This window comes from Ostrea edulis, chromosome 10 (genome assembly GCF_947568905.1).
Source record: "Ostrea edulis chromosome 10, xbOstEdul1.1, whole genome shotgun sequence".
NCBI lineage: Eukaryota > Metazoa > Mollusca > Bivalvia > Ostreida > Ostreidae > Ostrea > Ostrea edulis.
In genome coordinates, this window is record NC_079173.1 from 13,934,865 (window position 1) to 13,952,672 (window position 17,808).

The following is a 17,808-nucleotide window of genomic DNA, read 5'->3' on the forward strand; positions in this document are numbered from 1 at the left end:
TCTCATCAGTCCTTTACTGCCAGCGAAATTCAAAGTGAGAAACACATCACAGTGTTTTGTGGGTTCTCCAAATTTAAAAGGCATCAAAAACAGGCCCTAGGGACAGAAAATGTAGACCAGCTCACTTCTAATCCAAGCAATCACTTTAGTAAAGGGTACAAATAGTAAGTGAGACTGAGATCAAATCTGATCTTGTCTACATTCTATGCAGAGCTAACATCAGATTCAAATTATGTCCGCATCTTAATTTCATTCTCTTCCACGATACATGTACAGTTAACACTATTGAAAGTTTAACTCGCCCTCATTCCTGATACATTTCTAGTTAAGTTGTACATTAAACTAACCAACATCCCTGATACATGTCTGGTTAAGTTGTACGTTGAGCTAACCCTCATTCCTCATACATGTTGAGTTAAGTTGTAAGTTGAACTAACCAACATTCCTGATACATGTCGAGTTAAGTTGCAAGTTGAACTAACCCTCATTCCTCATACATGTCGAGTTAAGTTGTACGTTGAACTAACCAACATTCCTGATACATGTTTAGTCAAGTTGTACACTAAACTAACCAACATTCCTGATACATGTCTAGTTAAGTTGTACATTGAATAGTTAAACCTATTGTAAGTTGTACTCACCCACATTCCTGAGCCTGTTGGGTTCCATGAGACTGACACTTTCTGCTTTCTTTTTCCTCAAGGTACTGTCACCCTTCATCTCTTCAGCCCCGATCAGTCCACCTCCTAGCTTAAATACCTCCTCAAACTCCAAAAAGTCTATCACATTTAGAAGTTTATCATCGTCCAAGTCAGAAAACACAGTTCCTTTCACTTGCTGAGGTTTCAGTGGAGTCCAATTTAACATGGGGAGTCTGTATTTGGTCTGTACTTTCCGTTTAATTGTCATAGCACCTGGTCCAGCTGGAGGAGTGGGTGCCCCGGGAGGAGGGGGTGGGGGTGGTGGCATCCCAGCGCCTGGGGGTGCTGGAGGAGGAGGGGGTGGGGGCGGAGCAGCTACAGGAGGTGGGGGAGGAGGCATGGGTGGGGGCGGAGGAGGAGGATCATCCATAGCTGTGGAAGCGTTACCTAAAATATTATAAATCATTCAGTCTGATAAAATCAACTAGATATTATTGATGACAAGTACATGTGTCACCAAAAAAAAGTACCCTTGTGACACTATCTACTACGTCCATATTAGGTCCATAACTCTATCAAAAATAGGTCAACAAAGCAAAAACTCAAACTTGATCTGCAACGTATTAATTTAAGTTCATGTACGCATTTACTGTACAATTCTATTCAATAGTTGCAGGGATAACCGAAACGAGTACGAAAAACTTTCAAATCTCAGAATTTGTGAAGTTTACGGTCCACAACTATTCGGGCTTTGCTTATAGATGGCAGCCCTACAGTGATCAGCATGTGTGTCTGTTTCTTTGTGTCTATCCGTGCCTGCATTGACAGCTTTCCAAACCTTTTCAGCTACTGAATTGAAAGTTCATATACACACTATATCAGTGGGCTACAATCAAGTGTAGAGTTTGGGCTTTCTTGACCTATTTTTAAAACAACTCAAGATTTTCCATGTTTTCTTACATTTTTGAAGATATTTCTATTATGATACCAGCGGTATGAAGGTTGGACCCACATAAAAATATTTCTATTATGTTACCTGCGGTATGAAGGTTGACCCCAGATAAAATAATTCTATTATGTTACCAGCGGTATGAAGGTTGACCCCAGATAAAATAATTCTATTATGTTACCGGAGCTATCAGGACTGGCCCAACATAAAATAATTATACTGTGTTACCAGAGGTCCCCACATAAAATAATTCTTTGTTACCAGAGATATTAAGACTGGTCCCACATAAAATAATTCTTTGTTACCAGAGATATTAAGACTGTCCCCACATAAAATAATTCTTTGTTACCAGAGATATTAAGACTGGCTCTCATGTTTTCCATTTCACGGAGCTTGGCCTCAAACATGCTCTGGCGTTTCTTGGATTCCTCATCTTTTTCTGACATCATCTGTCGTAAGGTGTTCAATTCCACGTCTTGTTGACCTAGATAATCCTGAATAAAATATAAATATAGAGTGAACAAGGCAATAATTATAATATGGCATTTTATAATATAAGTAAGCATTCCCTTAATGGTAACAAATCAAGTCGTTTGCATAAAATTCTGCATGTAGTCCTAAGTCAATTCCTTTGCACAATAAGAAAATAATAATAACAAGAGGCCCATGGGCCACATTGTTCACCTGAGACACTTTGGTCCATATCTAAAGATTTTCCACATATATTCACATGTAAAACTTTGGTCCCCATTGTGGCCCCAACCTACCTCCAGGGGCCATGATTTTTACAAAATTAAATCTGCACAATGTCTGGAACCTTTTATGCAAATGTAAACTTCTTTGGTCCAATGGTTCTTGAGAAGGAAATTTTTAAAGAATTTGTTTGTATATATTAGTATTTAAAACTTTGATCCCCTATTGTGACCCCATCCTACCCCCAGGGCCTTGATTTTTAACAAACTTGAATCTGCACTATATCAGGAAGCTTTCATGTAAATCTCAGCTTTTCTGGCCCAGTGTTTCTTGAAAAGAAGATTTTTAAAAGAATTTCCCTATATATTTCTATGTACAACTTTGATTCCCTATTGTGGCCCCATCCTACCCCCCAGGAGTCATAATTTTAACACACTTGAATCTGCACTATGTCAGGAAGCTTTCAAGTAAATTTCAGCTCCTCTGGCCCAGTGGTTCTTGAAAAGAACATTTTTAAATGACCCCCACCCTATTTCTGCATTTTTGTGATTATCTCCCCTTTGCAGAGGGCATGGCCCTTCATTTGAATAAACTTGAAAGCCCTTCACCCAAGAATGGTTTTTGCCAAGTTTGGTTGAAATTGGCTCAGTGGTTCTGGAAAAGCAGATGAAGAGATTTTTAAATGACCCCCACCCTATTTCTGCATTTTTGTGATTATCTCCCCTTTGCAGAGGGCATGGCCCTTCATTTGAATAAACTTGAAAGCCCTTCACCCAAGAATGGTTTTTGCCAAGTTTGGTTGAAATTGGCTCAGTGGTTCTGGAAAAGCAGATGAAGAGATTTTTAAATGACCCCCACCCTATTTCTGCATTTTTGTGATTATCTCCCCTTTGCAGAGGGCATGGCCCTTCATTTGAATAAACTTGAAAGCCCTTCACCCAAGAATGGTTTTTGCCAAGTTTGGTTGAAATTGGCTCAGTGGTTCTGGAAAAGCAGATGAAGAGATTTTTAAATGACCCCCACCCTATTTCTGCATTTTTGTGATTATCTCCCCTTTGCAGAGGGCATGGCCCTTCATTTGAATAAACTTGAAAGCCCTTCACCCAAGAATGGTTTTTGCCAAGTTTGGTTGAAATTGGCTCAGTGGTTCTGGAAAAGCAGATGAAGATGTAAAACGTTTATGCCGACACCGATGACAGATAATGGACAAATTTTAACAAGAGGTACTGTGAGCAATGCTCACTAAGAATACCCCCCGCTTACCCCAATCTCCCAAAGGGTGTAGGTAATAGGTAAAACTTCAGTATTATGATCCAAAAGGTATCTAGGAACACAGCATCTCCATGCGATGAAAAAAGCCATTAAAGAATTTAAATGGAAACCATATTGCTACTTCGATGTCCAGTGCGCATGACCTTTGACCTTTTGACCCCAAAATTGATAGGGAACATCTTCATCCCATGGGTAGTCCATATGTATGATATGGTGACTGTAGGTGGAAAGGATAACGCTTTAGAGCCCGGAAACCATATTGCTACTTCGATGTCCAGTGCGATTGACCTTTGACTTTTTGACCCCAAAATCAATAGGGAACATCTTCATCCCATGGGTAGTCCATATGTATGATATGGTGACGGTAGGTGGAAAGGATAATGCTTTAGAGTCCGGAAACCATTGCGTCTACAGACGGACGGACGGACGGACAGACAGACGGACAACCCGATTCCAGTATACCCCCCCCCCCCCCCCCCCCCACAACTTGTTGCGGGGGGTATAATCAGAAAGGCTCATTTGAGCCAAGCTAAAAAAGAACAGGAAAATAGAATTTGATAAGTCTATATATATTGCTAGGATCATATCCAGTCTTGAAATTTCAATTGTATTGCTTTTATATTTTCTTTTATTCTAATATTCAAAACATGTCAAGGATTATCTGCAAACAAAGATGTCTTTATTGTCACATCAAACAACTCTTCATTTGTATTCTCAGACTCAAGTTCTACAGCTGTATTAGGAACAGCCAAACTGAACAACCAGCATTCTGAGAGTTTTGTATAGGCAATACATTTCCCCATTCTGGTGTCCCTATTAATTAACACTGTCAGATGAAATATTCAAGAGAACGAACATTTAATGTTGTTTGACCTTGAACTGTGGCTTAAAACAGTGGTACCAATTCAGTCACCAATTAATATCATGTTTTATTGTTCATAGAGTTGATACATGTAGATTTTATCAGGGATGAAATCTTATTCAGAAGTACATATAGTTATTAAAGTCAATTCATAAATTTATGGCACACATGTATCATAGCAGAGAGGTGACTTTAAAAGTGCCTTAAACACTGCACAAGGATCTGAAACTCTTACCTCCAATTCTTCAATTCTATGTGTGGCATCTGACAACTGCTTTTCTAACTCCACTACAGGACAAATTAAAGCAATTCAATGCACAACTAATGTTTATAGTGTAAGTACACAATTTGATGTTTACAGTGCAAGGTAGACAATTTGATGTTTACAGTGCGAGGTAGAGAATTTGATGTTTACAGAGAGGTAAACAATTTGATGTTTACAGTGCGAGGTAAACAATTTGATATTTACAGTGTGAGGTAGCCAATTTGATGTTTACAGTGCGAGGTAAACAATTTGATATTTACAGTGTGAGGTAGCCAATTTGATGTTTACAGTGTGAGGCAAACAATTTGATGTTTACAGTGTGAGATAGACAGTTTGATGTTTACAGTGTGAGAAAACAATTTGATGTTTACAGTGTGAGATAGATAGTTTGATGTTTACAGTGTGAGAAAACAATTTGATGTTTACAGTGTGAGATAGACAGTTTGATGTTTACAGTGTGAGGTGGAGAATTTGATGTTTACAGTGTGAGGTAGACAGTTTGATGTTTACAGTGTGAGATAGACAGTTTGATGTTTACAGTGTGAGGTGGAGAATTTCATGTTTACAGTGCAAGGCAGACAATTTGATGTTTACAGTGTGAGATAGACAGTTTGATGTTTACAGTGTGAGATAGACAGTTTGATGTTTACAGTGTGAGGTGGAGAATTTGATGTTTACAGTGTGAGGCAGACAATTTGATGTTTACAGAGTGAGATAGACAGTTTGATGTTTACAGTGTGAGATGGAGAGTTTGATGTTTACAGTGTGAGATAGACAGTTTGATGTTTACAGTGTGAGATAGACAGTTTGATGTTTACAGTGTGAGATAGACAGTTTGATGTTTACAGTGTGAGGCAGACAGTTTGATGTTTACAGTGTGAAGTGGAGATTTTGATGTTAACAGTGTGAGGTAAACAATTTGATGTTTACAACTTGTGAGGTAAACTATTTGATGTTTACAGTGTAAGGAAGACAATTTGATGTTTACAGTGTAAGGAAGACAATTTGATGTTTACAGTGTGAGATAGACAGTTTGATGTTTACAGTGTGAGGTAGACAATTTGATGTTTACAGTGTGAGGTAAACAATTTGATGTTTACAGTGTGAGATGGAGTACTAACATGATTTTGCCATGGCTTCCTCCTCCATCTCCTGAAGATGTTCCCTCTCCTACAACAAAATAGAATGCACTCCATTCAAATTATATTTTTCTCAGAATTTTCTTTTGCAAAAACATCATATGAGCTCATATTGATTTAATTAAATAGAATGCATCTTCTTCTGGAAAAGTTACTTAATTGGAACTTCTACATAGATGTCATGAATAGATATATATGCAATATGTATATTCAATATTATACCTATAACATCTATGTATATGCAATATGTATATTCAATATTATACCTGTAACATTTTAGCATTTAGAAAGAATGAAACATGTATGTGAATCATTGAAAATACATGTAAATATATAAATACAAATGTTATGTACAGTGTGACAAACTGAGCCATTTTTCTTACAAGTGACAAATATAGAACTGCCACAATTCTATACTGTAGCATTTAACAATCAGGGTAGATAACCCTAGTATGTCACAGTTATTTTCATCTCCAGTTGTCTATCTTGATATACCACGAGAGTAACATATAGCGTATTAATAAAAGTTACTGAATTTTACTAAAGTTTTAAAACAATATATATATGAAATCAACTGAAAACAATAGATGCACATATACATTGTAAATCGTAATTATTTTTATTGAATCATATTCTTATAGTAGTAATACAATTACCTCAGGAAAATACCCCTTTATCAAAAAATGAGATCAAGTGTGATTTTAAAAGCATAAACACTTACTCTCAACTTATTCTGTATCAGGGAATGGTAAAAGTTATAAATAACAGAGGCAATTTCTTAGCCCTTACTGAACGTGTTAATCACACAGACTGGCTTTCCATATCATTATTAAAATGGAACTTCCAGGATAACTGAATTCACATGTTAACACTCCCCTACCTAAATCAGGCAACTTGAAACATGCAATTTATACAATTATATACACTTATTCCTATCTATATACCTACCCGTGATAATTCCTCCTCGAGGTCTTCCGCTCGCTCGATGGCTTCTGTTTTGAGCTCGGAGTCCTCTAAGAGTTGCGCCACCTCAATCATATTATCAACATATGCGTGAACCTGCACCGATAGTCTATCACTCTCAGTGTGTCGAAGTTTCTGAAATGTATCATTAAAAAAATCATTTCTCATGTCACAACCATATACAATACACAGTTTCTGAGTTGCTGTTGCCCTTTACTTTTACGTACGATGGAGCATTAAATATTTTCGTACAAATGCAGTAGGTACAAATGCTTGTCCCTGCGTTCATATGTTGCTTATCCCTGCATTTATATATTGCTTAATAGATGATTACAAGCTGTTATGCAAATACACAAATTGCAGGAAAACACAAATTTAGTAAGTTTACAAGTATTTGAGAGAAAAATAGCAAACAAAACTTGATATTAAGTGTCTTTCTTTATAAAAAGTATCAATATTGTCAAGGGGGAAATGAATTTCAAAGATGATTACATATTTAATTTACAACTTAATTCACACAATATCCTCTTGATGTTGTCAGTCAAGACATACCACTGACTAATATAAACACAATATACACTTTCATAACTTTTATCGTCATCTACATAACTTGTCTATAAGATATGTATACACCCTGTACCCACCCAAGCATTCAATAGAATACTGAGTGTAGCTCTATCACTAAAGAGCTGATATCGCGGAAATTGCATATTTCAATACTGTTAAATAGCAAATGTCATACGATACATAAATACAATAATAGCAGAATTACTTGCACTTGCACAATGTTAAGTTTGAATGAATCTCTCTCTCTCTCTCTCTCTCTCTCTCTCTCTCTCTGAGACACATATGAAAGACTTTTTAATTTTACTTAATAGAAATTTGAATTATATCAACACTTACATTTAAATAATCGTCTAATCCAATGTGCGTAAATTCATATTGTAAATGTACACGAAAGTTCATATTTTCCACAGAATGGACCACTATATTAACAAACTGCATACAAGCAACCTGAAAAAGATGGATGAAAAATTAAGTTACTAATGAAAAGTAAAATCATATTGCATTTTATCAATTTCTCAACTTGAAATGGAACACAGCTTCTCAAGTTCACAACTGCTATCAACAGATATAATGAAAAGAATCATATAAGTTAGAAGTTTCATTATAATTTCAAAAATCTGATTAATTACGTTGATAAATGTACTGTATTTAATATCATGATAATAATAATTCTACTTGTATTTATAAAAGACATGTCAATTCCATTTGAACTTAGCAAACACACTTACCATAAAATCTATATGGAATTCTTCATAATTTCGAAAATAATCCATTAATGTTTCAAACCTATGTCTTTCACCGCAAACCTAGAAATAAAGTACATTTTTATCAGCATCAAATATATCACATGAACTAAAAGTCAAAACCATATGCTATTAAATAATACATGGACCCCCAATAAAATTGTTTTATGATACACTAACTATGGATCTTGCAGTCAAAATTTTTCTATGCCTCATGATAAGGCTGGAAGTTAAAACATGTTTCACACAGCTTGTTATTTTTCATTGAAACAAATAATGACTGCAGCTGTAAAGCTGTCATTTATTAATTACAAAAGGTTATGAACACTAAATTAGGGAGATCCTACTTTCTTATCCAATTTACATATACCTGGTTTAGGATCTCCCCCAGTTATACATGTAAAGTTACAGTGTGTGACTATTATAAGCACTATGATGAAAAATAAAAGTGGCAAAAAAGTTCCACAGGTGTTATTAGATTTTACAGAAATCATTCTCGGTTAAAATAGGAGGATGACATCCGCCGAGACCATGAACAATCTCTCAAATGCTTTTGCAATAAATGTCTCTGTTTGACTTACTTCTTTAAAATTGTCGAAGGCCGACAAGATGATCTCGTGCCCTCCACTGACTAGACAGACAGCAGCTAACAGTTCTAACACCAGAGCCTTGGTCCTACAATCACAAAAAGAAATTCACACTGACAATTGTACAAATTCTCGCTGTAGAGATGATAGAGATACAGTGTTAGAGTGACCAGGCTTTAAGCAGCCCTTCAAAAGTTTGTCATCATACATAGACCCTGACGCATACTACTACACAAAAGAAATCATTCCACTACCACTTTGTTCTCATCTACAACCGTTCCGTTCCCTTCTCAAAGTGTTCCGTTCAAATCCTTCCCAGACCAACATTCCATTCATATAAAAAAAAAAACTGAAGTTCCTGATTGATTGTTCATTCACGCAAATTGTTTGTTCCTGCATGTTCATTTGGAACACATCTACATGTCTTTTCCAACATATTCAATGTGGCACTCAATCTGCGAGACGGGAGGTACTTCCAGCATTGTTCCAGTAAACCATCCCTTCTGATTCCACACAACTTTGTGATCCAACTGGACATTCTATTGAAATTTCAAATTTACAAACAGCTACGCGACAGAGCTTCAGACAATTTTCCACTTCACTTCCAACAAACAGGAAAATATCTATGTATCAGTCTTAAAGAACAATTCATTCCATTGAATAGATTAAATTATAAGAAATAAAGTTTTCAATCAAGCCTTCAATTTCTTTTATAAGTTTAAAACTTTTTTAATTTCATTATGCTCTACAATTTTTATGAAAGCTTCTCATTGGCTCCTCTACTGGTGTGAGGGAGTTATGTGGGAGGAAACATGAATACAAGAAGGAAACCCAGGACGTGTCAGAATGGGAAACCACAATAACCATTTCATAATCAATATGTAAACATGAAAATTATCCACAAAGTCTAGTGAAAACTGGGTTTATGAAAATGAACTGTAAAATTTCAATAAACATGTACATTGGACTCTTGAGGTCCCCCCCCGACTCTTTTGTAATATGCTAACAGTGTAATATCAAAACAAACTTTCTTACAGATGTTATTCTTCAGTACTCACTACTTTTGTATTTAATAAAACTGCCAGTATCAAAAGTAAATCAAATGATTAATTTTTGAAAGTTTCTCATACTTGAGTTGTCTCTCTTAGATTGGTTTCCAATATACCAAAAAAAAAAGACACTTTCAACTTCATCATCAACGATTCTTGCTACCTCCAAGTGCTTAACTAATCATCAAAAATAACATTTTTGCTTGAAATGTAAATCAATACCTCAATTCATTAAGACAAATTAATTACTTTCAATCACCTAAGGCCTTATCATTTTAATTGATCACAAGAAAATCCCAGCTGCTGAAAGAGTCTCGAACAGTAGAAATTGAAATAGAATCCAAAATCTTTTTCTCATCTTGGACCAAAGCGTACTTGACGCACAGATTTCACTCTTCATTTACAATCATTCTGTTCTCAGAAATATCTATTCTGTTTAATGTGCTCAGTGTTTTCTTTCCCATTAAAAACCATTTGTTTCTGAACCATTCAGTATTCCACTATTGTAGTAGTATGCTTGAAGGTCTGTACAAATTTGCTCTCATTTAGTATAGTTTGTATATCATCTTATGCACCATATAAGTGGAATTTTTGGCGAGATACAAATCTATCAATTTTCAAAAAAAAAAATATGAGCAATACATATTTAGCAAAAGCTGATTTTAGCAACTTTATAATTCCAAGAAAAATAACTATTACTTAAGATATGGAATAAATTGTTACCAATATTAAATTTCTAGCAATCTCAACAGCCTCGCTACTAATGTCAAAATTAAATCCTCGCTAAAAATTCTGCTTATATGGTTACTGTGCAGGAAAAATTAAACAAAGAATTGTTTGACATCCTCAGGTGGCCGTGGTGGTTCTGATTTAACATGCTCATTGTTCTATAGTGCTTTACAGCAGGTACCCACCTGAGACTGTGATGATTTAAACTCAGCGCTATACAATTTATGGCATGTCTGTGGGCTATCACAAGATTAAAGCCATACTGAAAGAAAAAAAATAAAAATTAAATCAAATTGTTGCGAATAGTAACAGATAGTATCTATATACGACTTATTGAAGAAGATGCATTTGTGAAAAACTTATGCCCCCAGATTACAAAGTGGAACCAGGTCATCTATTAACAGTGCTATGTTGATCTATTAAACAATGCTATGCTGATTTATTAACAATGCTATGTTGATTTATTAACAATGCCATGCTGATTTATTAACAGTGCTGTGTTGATCTATTGACAGTGCTATGTTGATCTATTAACAGTGCTAGGTTGATCTATTAACATTGCTATGTGGATTTATTAACAGTGCTATGTTGATCTATTAACAGTGCTATGTTGATCTATTAACAGTGCTATGTTGATCTATTAAACAATGCTATGCTGATCTATTAACAGTGCTATGTTGATCTATTAACAGTGCTATGTTGATCTATTAACAGTGCTATGTTGATCTATTAAACAATGCTATGCTGATCTATTAACAGTGCTATGTTGATCTATTAACAGTGCTATGTTGATCTATTAACAGTGCTGTGTTGATCTATTAACAGTGTTGTGTTGATCTATTAAAAGTGCTATGTTGATTTATTGACAGTGCTGTGTTGATCTATTAACAGTGCATCAACAGTGCTATGCTGATTTATAAACAGTGCTGTGTTGATCTATTGACAGTGCTATGTGGATTTATTAACAGTGGTATGTTGATTTATTAACAGTGCTATGTTGATCTATTAACAGTGCTGTGTTGATCTATTAACAGTGCTATGTGGATTTATTAACAGTGCTATGTTGATCTATTGACAGTGCTATGTTGATCTATTAACAGTGCTATGTTGATCTATTAACAGTGCTATGTGGATTTATTGACAGTGCTGTGTTGATCTATTAACAGTGCTATGCTGATTTATTAACAGTGCTGTGTTGATTTATTGACAGTGCTATGTGGATTTATTAACAGTGCTATGTTGATCTATTAACAGTACTATGTTGATTTATTAACAGTGCTATGTTGATCTATTGACAGTGCTATGTGGATTTATTAACAGTGCTGTGTTGATCTATTAACAAAGCTATGTTGATCTATTAACAATGCTATGTTGATCTATTAACAGTGCTGTGTTGATTTATTAACAGTGCTATGTTGATCTATTAACAGTGGTATGTTGATTTATTAACAGTGCTATGTTGATCTATTGACAGTGCTATATGGATTTATTAACAGTGCTGTGTTGATCTATTAACAAAGCTATGTTGATCTATTAACAGTACTATGTTGATCTATTAACAGTGCTGTGTTGATTTATTAACAGTGCTGTGTTGATTTATTGACAGTGCTATGTTGATATATTAACAGTGCTATGTTAATCTATTAACAGTGCTGTGTTGATTTATTGACAGTGCTATGTTGATATATTAACATTGCTACGTGGATTTATTAACAGTGCTATGTGGATTTATTACCAGTGCTATGTGAATTTATTACCAGTGCTATGATAATATAGATGTAAGCCAAATACAGTTCTCTGTGTGAAAATTTACACCGAATTTTGATTTTCTTCTGCATGGGTTTGTTGCATTGCTATTGCAGCAGCTTGAATTGTTTGCATTTTCTTAATACCCTAAATTTGTTGAAATAGTAAACCTTGAATTCATTCAACAATCTGATTTTTCGTTTAATTGCTGTCAGATTTTGTTATCGCTGAAGTCTGATACTATGATGTTGGACTGATAATTATTATCCGAGTGCTACAGGTAAACTTTAAGATTTCAAGAATAAAGGCATGATCTCACAGAAATGTTTAAAGCTTTGGCAGTCGAGCAATATCAGCAACCAGATATTGAAGTAAAGACAGGGAATTTTAGCGCGGAAAAGTTAGCTCAAATCCTACCGGAGACCTTCACACCACTTTTATTTTCTAGTTTGCAAAATCTGAACTTTGAAAGATTCTTTCCCCTCCCAAAGCAGCATGGATACCCAATCTTTATTTTGGTACAATCACGTCATTATTACTTGAGTGACATGTCAGGCATGAGATTATTGTGCCAAAGAAACATTAAAGATTTGTGTATTAGACCTTAATGACTTGGAAAAAGATCACTGTGGACGTAAACTGGAATACATGTACCCATCACAAAACGATAATGTCAAGCTCTAGAGCAGCACAAAATTTGAATGCGCTTTTTTGCACAAGTAAATCACAATATTGCAACCATTTTCAAGGTAATAGGAAACAAACTTGGATCATGGTCTGCACAACAATATACCCAAAGTTTATTTACGATACACCCACTGTTTATTTACAGCAATATACCCAATATTTCTTTCCCTTTCAGTGAGTTCAATTAAATTGGTCAAAAACTATTCACAAAGTTTGCCAGCCAATGAATTTACTCGGCTGGACTGCAATCGGTAATGTTACTTGACGCTGGAAATTTACCTGGTGGTTCATAATGGCTCGTAAACACATAATGCAGACATGAACATCGTCCCTCGCCTCCCCCATGTTCAACTTGGACATCTTAGTGTGACGCGGGGAACCAATTGTATTGGACCGCTTTAGTTTCCTGGCAGGACTTTTGACTAGACCATCTAAACTGGTGCTCTTCTCCTTATTCAATAGCTGCTCTTTCCTACAATGCAGTACTCACAATGAATATTTTACACACAATAATACATTCGGGCAAGCACTTCACAGACACAGCATTAATTTTGTTACAAGTAATTGGTTTTGTCACCATTTTCATTCTTACAAAGATTCACAGCCAACGCTGTTAGATAATAATAAAACGTGATGTTCCCCTCCTCCCGGGGGTAGATTCAAATGGAACAGCACTTTCAACAAGAGAAATTTACAGTACAAATCAAATGTTCAGTAAACATTATTCCTTCAGCCCCACCTCATGACGACCTGAGTGTATGAGAGGTAATCCACTAGGACGTCCAATCCCTGGTTGTCCTCGCTCAGGAATTCTCGAACCCATCTACAACAGAAAAACAAGAAAAATATAATGATCGACACAATATACATTTCCTGATCACCTTAGATTAATCAGTGATTGCAACCGCATACAGTCAAACCTCATTATATCAAACTCCATGGGACCGAGAAAAAACTTTGAGATATCAGAGGAATTGAGATATCGATGGTAAAATAATTGGTTGGGACTTCCAAATCACTTCAACATATCCATGACATTCGAGATATCGGTGTTTGAGATATTAAAATTCAACTGTAATTTAGTATAATTGCAATCTGAAAAATCATCAGCCATACCGGAATTCAAACCAAGTTTCCGCAAATCACGCTGGTGCTCCATCAACTGAGTAACCAAGGCAACAAACCCAATTCCCACTACACAAACTGTTCAATCACTGATCAATAATCCTTCTTATATTCAAAATTTGACATCCTCTGAACCAGTGACTTAACTGATCATTACTAATATCAAAATTTTTAAAGTTACAATGATCATCAGAATGTTTAAAGTTACAATGATCATCAGAATGTTTAAAGTTACAATGATCATCAGAATGTTTAAAGTCACAATGATCATCAGAATGTTTAAAGTTACAATGATCATCAGAATGTTTAAAGTTACAATGATCATCAAAATGTTTAAAGTCACAATGATCATCAGAATGTTTAAAGTCACAATGATCATCAGAATGTTTAAAGTTACAATGATCATCAGAATGTTTAAAGTTACAATGATCATCAAAATGTTTAAAGTCACAATGATCATCAGAATGTTTAAAGTCACAATGATCATCAGAATGTTTAAAGTTACAATGATCATCAGAATGTTTAAAGTCACAATGATCATCAGAATGTTTAAAGTCACAATGATCATCAGAATGTTTAAAGTTACAATGATCATCAAAATGTTTAAAGTCACAATGATCATCAGAATGTTTAAAGTCACAATGATCATCAGAATGTTTAAAGTTACAATGATCATCAGAATGTTTAAAGTCACAATGATCATCAGAATGTTTAAAGTTACAATGATCATCAGAATGTTTAAAGTTACAATGATCATCAGAATGTTTAAAGTCACAATGATCATCAGAATGTTTAAAGTCACAATGATCATCAGAATGTTTAAAGTCACAATGATCATCAAAATGTTTAAAGTTACAATGATCATCAAAATGTTTAAAGTTACAATGATCATCAGAATGTTTAAAGTCACAATGATCATCAGAATGTTTAAAGTTACAATGATCATCAGAATGTTTAAAGTTACAATGATCATCAAAATGTTTAAAGTTACAATGATCATCAGAATGTTTAAAGTCACAATGATCATCAAAATGTTCCCGTCACTTACTCTATGTGGTTTGTTCGGAGCGAGATTTCTAAATCCCTCAGGACTTGTGTAGACGATATATCATTTAGGTTTTTCTTTTTCTGCAAAAATATAACAAGATAGCATTAACATAGAACGCGATGCAAGAAGCAACATAATGGTTTTAAGAATCTACTTCTAAAACTACGGAAAACCTCTACCCAGGGGAATAAGCATGCCCTCGCAGCTCAAAATCAGCAATTTAAAACTCTTAAAAAATTAATCAAAGGAAAATTACTTTTAAATTAAATAAAAACCATCGTTACATGAATATTATGTTTGCGTAAATGTATATGTACAACATATTTTAGCATCGTGAACGTACGAGTCTGTACAAGAATATGACCATCACAAAATACAATCAAAATTCATATTTCCCATTCAATATGTGACCTAATTTGGATACAATCTAGCTGGCTTCAATTCTGTGGGCGCATAAAAAGCCATAGCCGTGGTAATATTGTGATCATGGTCAAGTCCTACCATCTACAAAGGTACACCACAACACTGCTGTTTACATCTAGGTGTTGCTATATTTAGGCACAGTTCAGACCATTAGTGACAATATCATTCCATTTCCAGCATTTTAAGTGCAGAGATGATTAGTTCAACAAGTTTGATAGAAACTTACGTGAAAACACTGTGTAAAGCAAACATACATAGATTGTCATTTAATTGTCATTACAAGAAGGATATTCTAATTAACATCCGTTAAAAGCTACTTCATTTTTAAATATTTTTTCTATCTTTTTTTTTTTTACCATTTCAACTGAGAATTATAAACATAAACATGTAATTGGACATGATAAATGAGCACTCAGTTTTCTTGCACATTATACATGTATAAAAATATTATGTAGAAGTTGTGATATGATATATGGAGGACCATGAGATATGCTGTCAGTCTATATACATGTACTAGTAGTAGCTGATCTAAATGAAAGGAAAAAAAAAGGATCTTTCGATGAGTACAAATGAAACATTAATATAGGATCTCCCATGGTTTGTGGTTTGATATGATTCATATTCAATGAGTTGTGTTGTGTCACCAAGGCTCGGGAATAGAAAACACACAATGAGTTGGATATAAATCATATCAAACCACAAACCATGGGAGATTCTTTTTATCACATGTTAACAACAACAACACCCCCCCCCCCCCCTTCTATCTCCGTTATTCGTTAACTTAACGTTACTGCATATTTGGGAATTTCGCTGAATGATCCTGACGCTTTGTAAAGAAACTATATTCATAAAATTGATGTTTGTGACGTACGTCACAATTGGCGTAGGAAAAACATTGTACAATCATTAGAATTTATCCACTGGATAAAGGAGTCAACATGTGATAAAATTGAATATTCCACTGAGGTGCGCAGTCAACCATAACACAGGTGTGTAATATAACATTTGTTACATCACGTAAAGAGATGCAAAATCATTAAGTAACCAGCACATCACAAAACTGAAACTCAGCATCAAACACACTGTACATATAATATCATAATAATCGTGAACTAAAAACAAAAATTACTTATAAATAAATACACTTAACATGCCACACACACAAGCAAATAAGGAAACAATACTTGATGCCACGAGGCAACAGAACCAAAAATATGACACAAAAATTATTGGTACATTCAATCCATTACAACATCTACACTGATGTCAACATTTGTTACCGTGGTTACTGAGATTTTGGAGGATGAAAATATGCATACATTGTAACTTACATCCGGGTAGACACACGTTCCCATTAGCTGAATAAATGTAATTCATAACATTAAACCAAATTCAGACCAAACTGAACAATTTTACATATGCTCACTGTTATCTACTGTTTCAATGTTCCCCAAGAGCTTAATTAATTTGCAAGGGAGTCCCCCCCCCCTTAATTGTGAGAATATTTGTGAAAGTTTACTAAAAATTTTGACCTTTGACTTTTAATAAGACACAGAGCATCCAATGAAATTGCATGTACACAAAATACACTGTGCTCTGGCACACCCAATTCTGATGTCTGCATACCCTTCCTCCCTTTGTGATCTTGATATTTATAATTAACCTAGCAAATAGACATCCACGAGGAATTCAGGTGTCTTATGTGAGGTCGATCTAGCATTTCCACAGGTAAAAATTAAATAAGAAATGTGGCTTTACGATGCTTGCTACAAACTTTCTTTTTTTAAATGATAACTAAATTTATGTTTTTATAAGTAAAATGAACACAATTTATTTACCATAAGAAATGTAATATATTCTAGTGACTTCTCAATCAACTCAACAACAGTAGGGAAAATTTGTAAAGAGTTATACAGAGAGTGGTGATATACTTCAACTTTCGATCAGAGGAAATTTACAAACTTATCCTTTAATTTTTAGGAGTTTCATTTTTGTACTTGCAACAAAACAAAGCCAAAAAAATATATATCAACCCATGCAACCATTTTGATTTAGTATACTTTTTATATCAAGTTTCCTTGAATAAATATTCAAGAAAAAAAATGGCACAAACAGCGACGCTTTACGCTAGCATATACTTCATAAAGCATGTTAGCATTTCATGAAAAGAACGCTGGCATGAAGCGTTCATTTTATACCCTCATTTATTTTCCAAATTTAAATTCATTTTTATGTTTACAATTTACTTTCATTTCTGTTTGAATTCCCAGCCATTAAAATAGCCATAATATATATCTATCAACGTTCAAACGCACATTGT

At 34.6% G+C, this 17,808-nt stretch overlaps 1 protein-coding gene across 7 annotated transcripts in view; it reads right to left on the reverse strand.

Moving 5' to 3' along the window:
• Nucleotides 1-17,808, reverse strand: part of LOC125666847 (formin-like protein) — a 53,784-nt gene that overhangs the window by 17,195 nt on the left and 18,781 nt on the right. For 4 of the 7 annotated variants that reach the window (XM_056152040.1, XM_056152039.1, XM_056152038.1 and 1 more), the window contains 12 exons: nt 15,066-15,145; nt 13,632-13,715; nt 13,172-13,364; nt 10,645-10,721; nt 8,676-8,769; nt 8,080-8,157; nt 7,688-7,798; nt 6,770-6,919; nt 5,804-5,852; nt 4,653-4,705; nt 1,940-2,084; nt 642-1,088 (listed from right to left, as the gene is read on the reverse strand). In XM_056152040.1, coding sequence (XP_056008015.1) covers nt 642-1,088; nt 1,940-2,084; nt 4,653-4,705; nt 5,804-5,852; nt 6,770-6,919; nt 7,688-7,798; nt 8,080-8,157; nt 8,676-8,769; nt 10,645-10,721; nt 13,172-13,364; nt 13,632-13,715; nt 15,066-15,145 — 1,561 coding nt within the window. Of the gene's footprint in view, nt 1-641; nt 1,089-1,939; nt 2,085-4,652; nt 4,706-5,803; nt 5,853-6,769; nt 6,920-7,687; nt 7,799-8,079; nt 8,158-8,675; nt 8,770-10,644; nt 10,722-13,171; nt 13,365-13,631; nt 13,716-15,065; nt 15,146-16,807; nt 16,847-17,808 lie in introns of all 7 variants that reach the window. The other 3 variants (XM_056152037.1, XM_048900172.2, XM_056152035.1) reach the window with 1 other exon arrangement.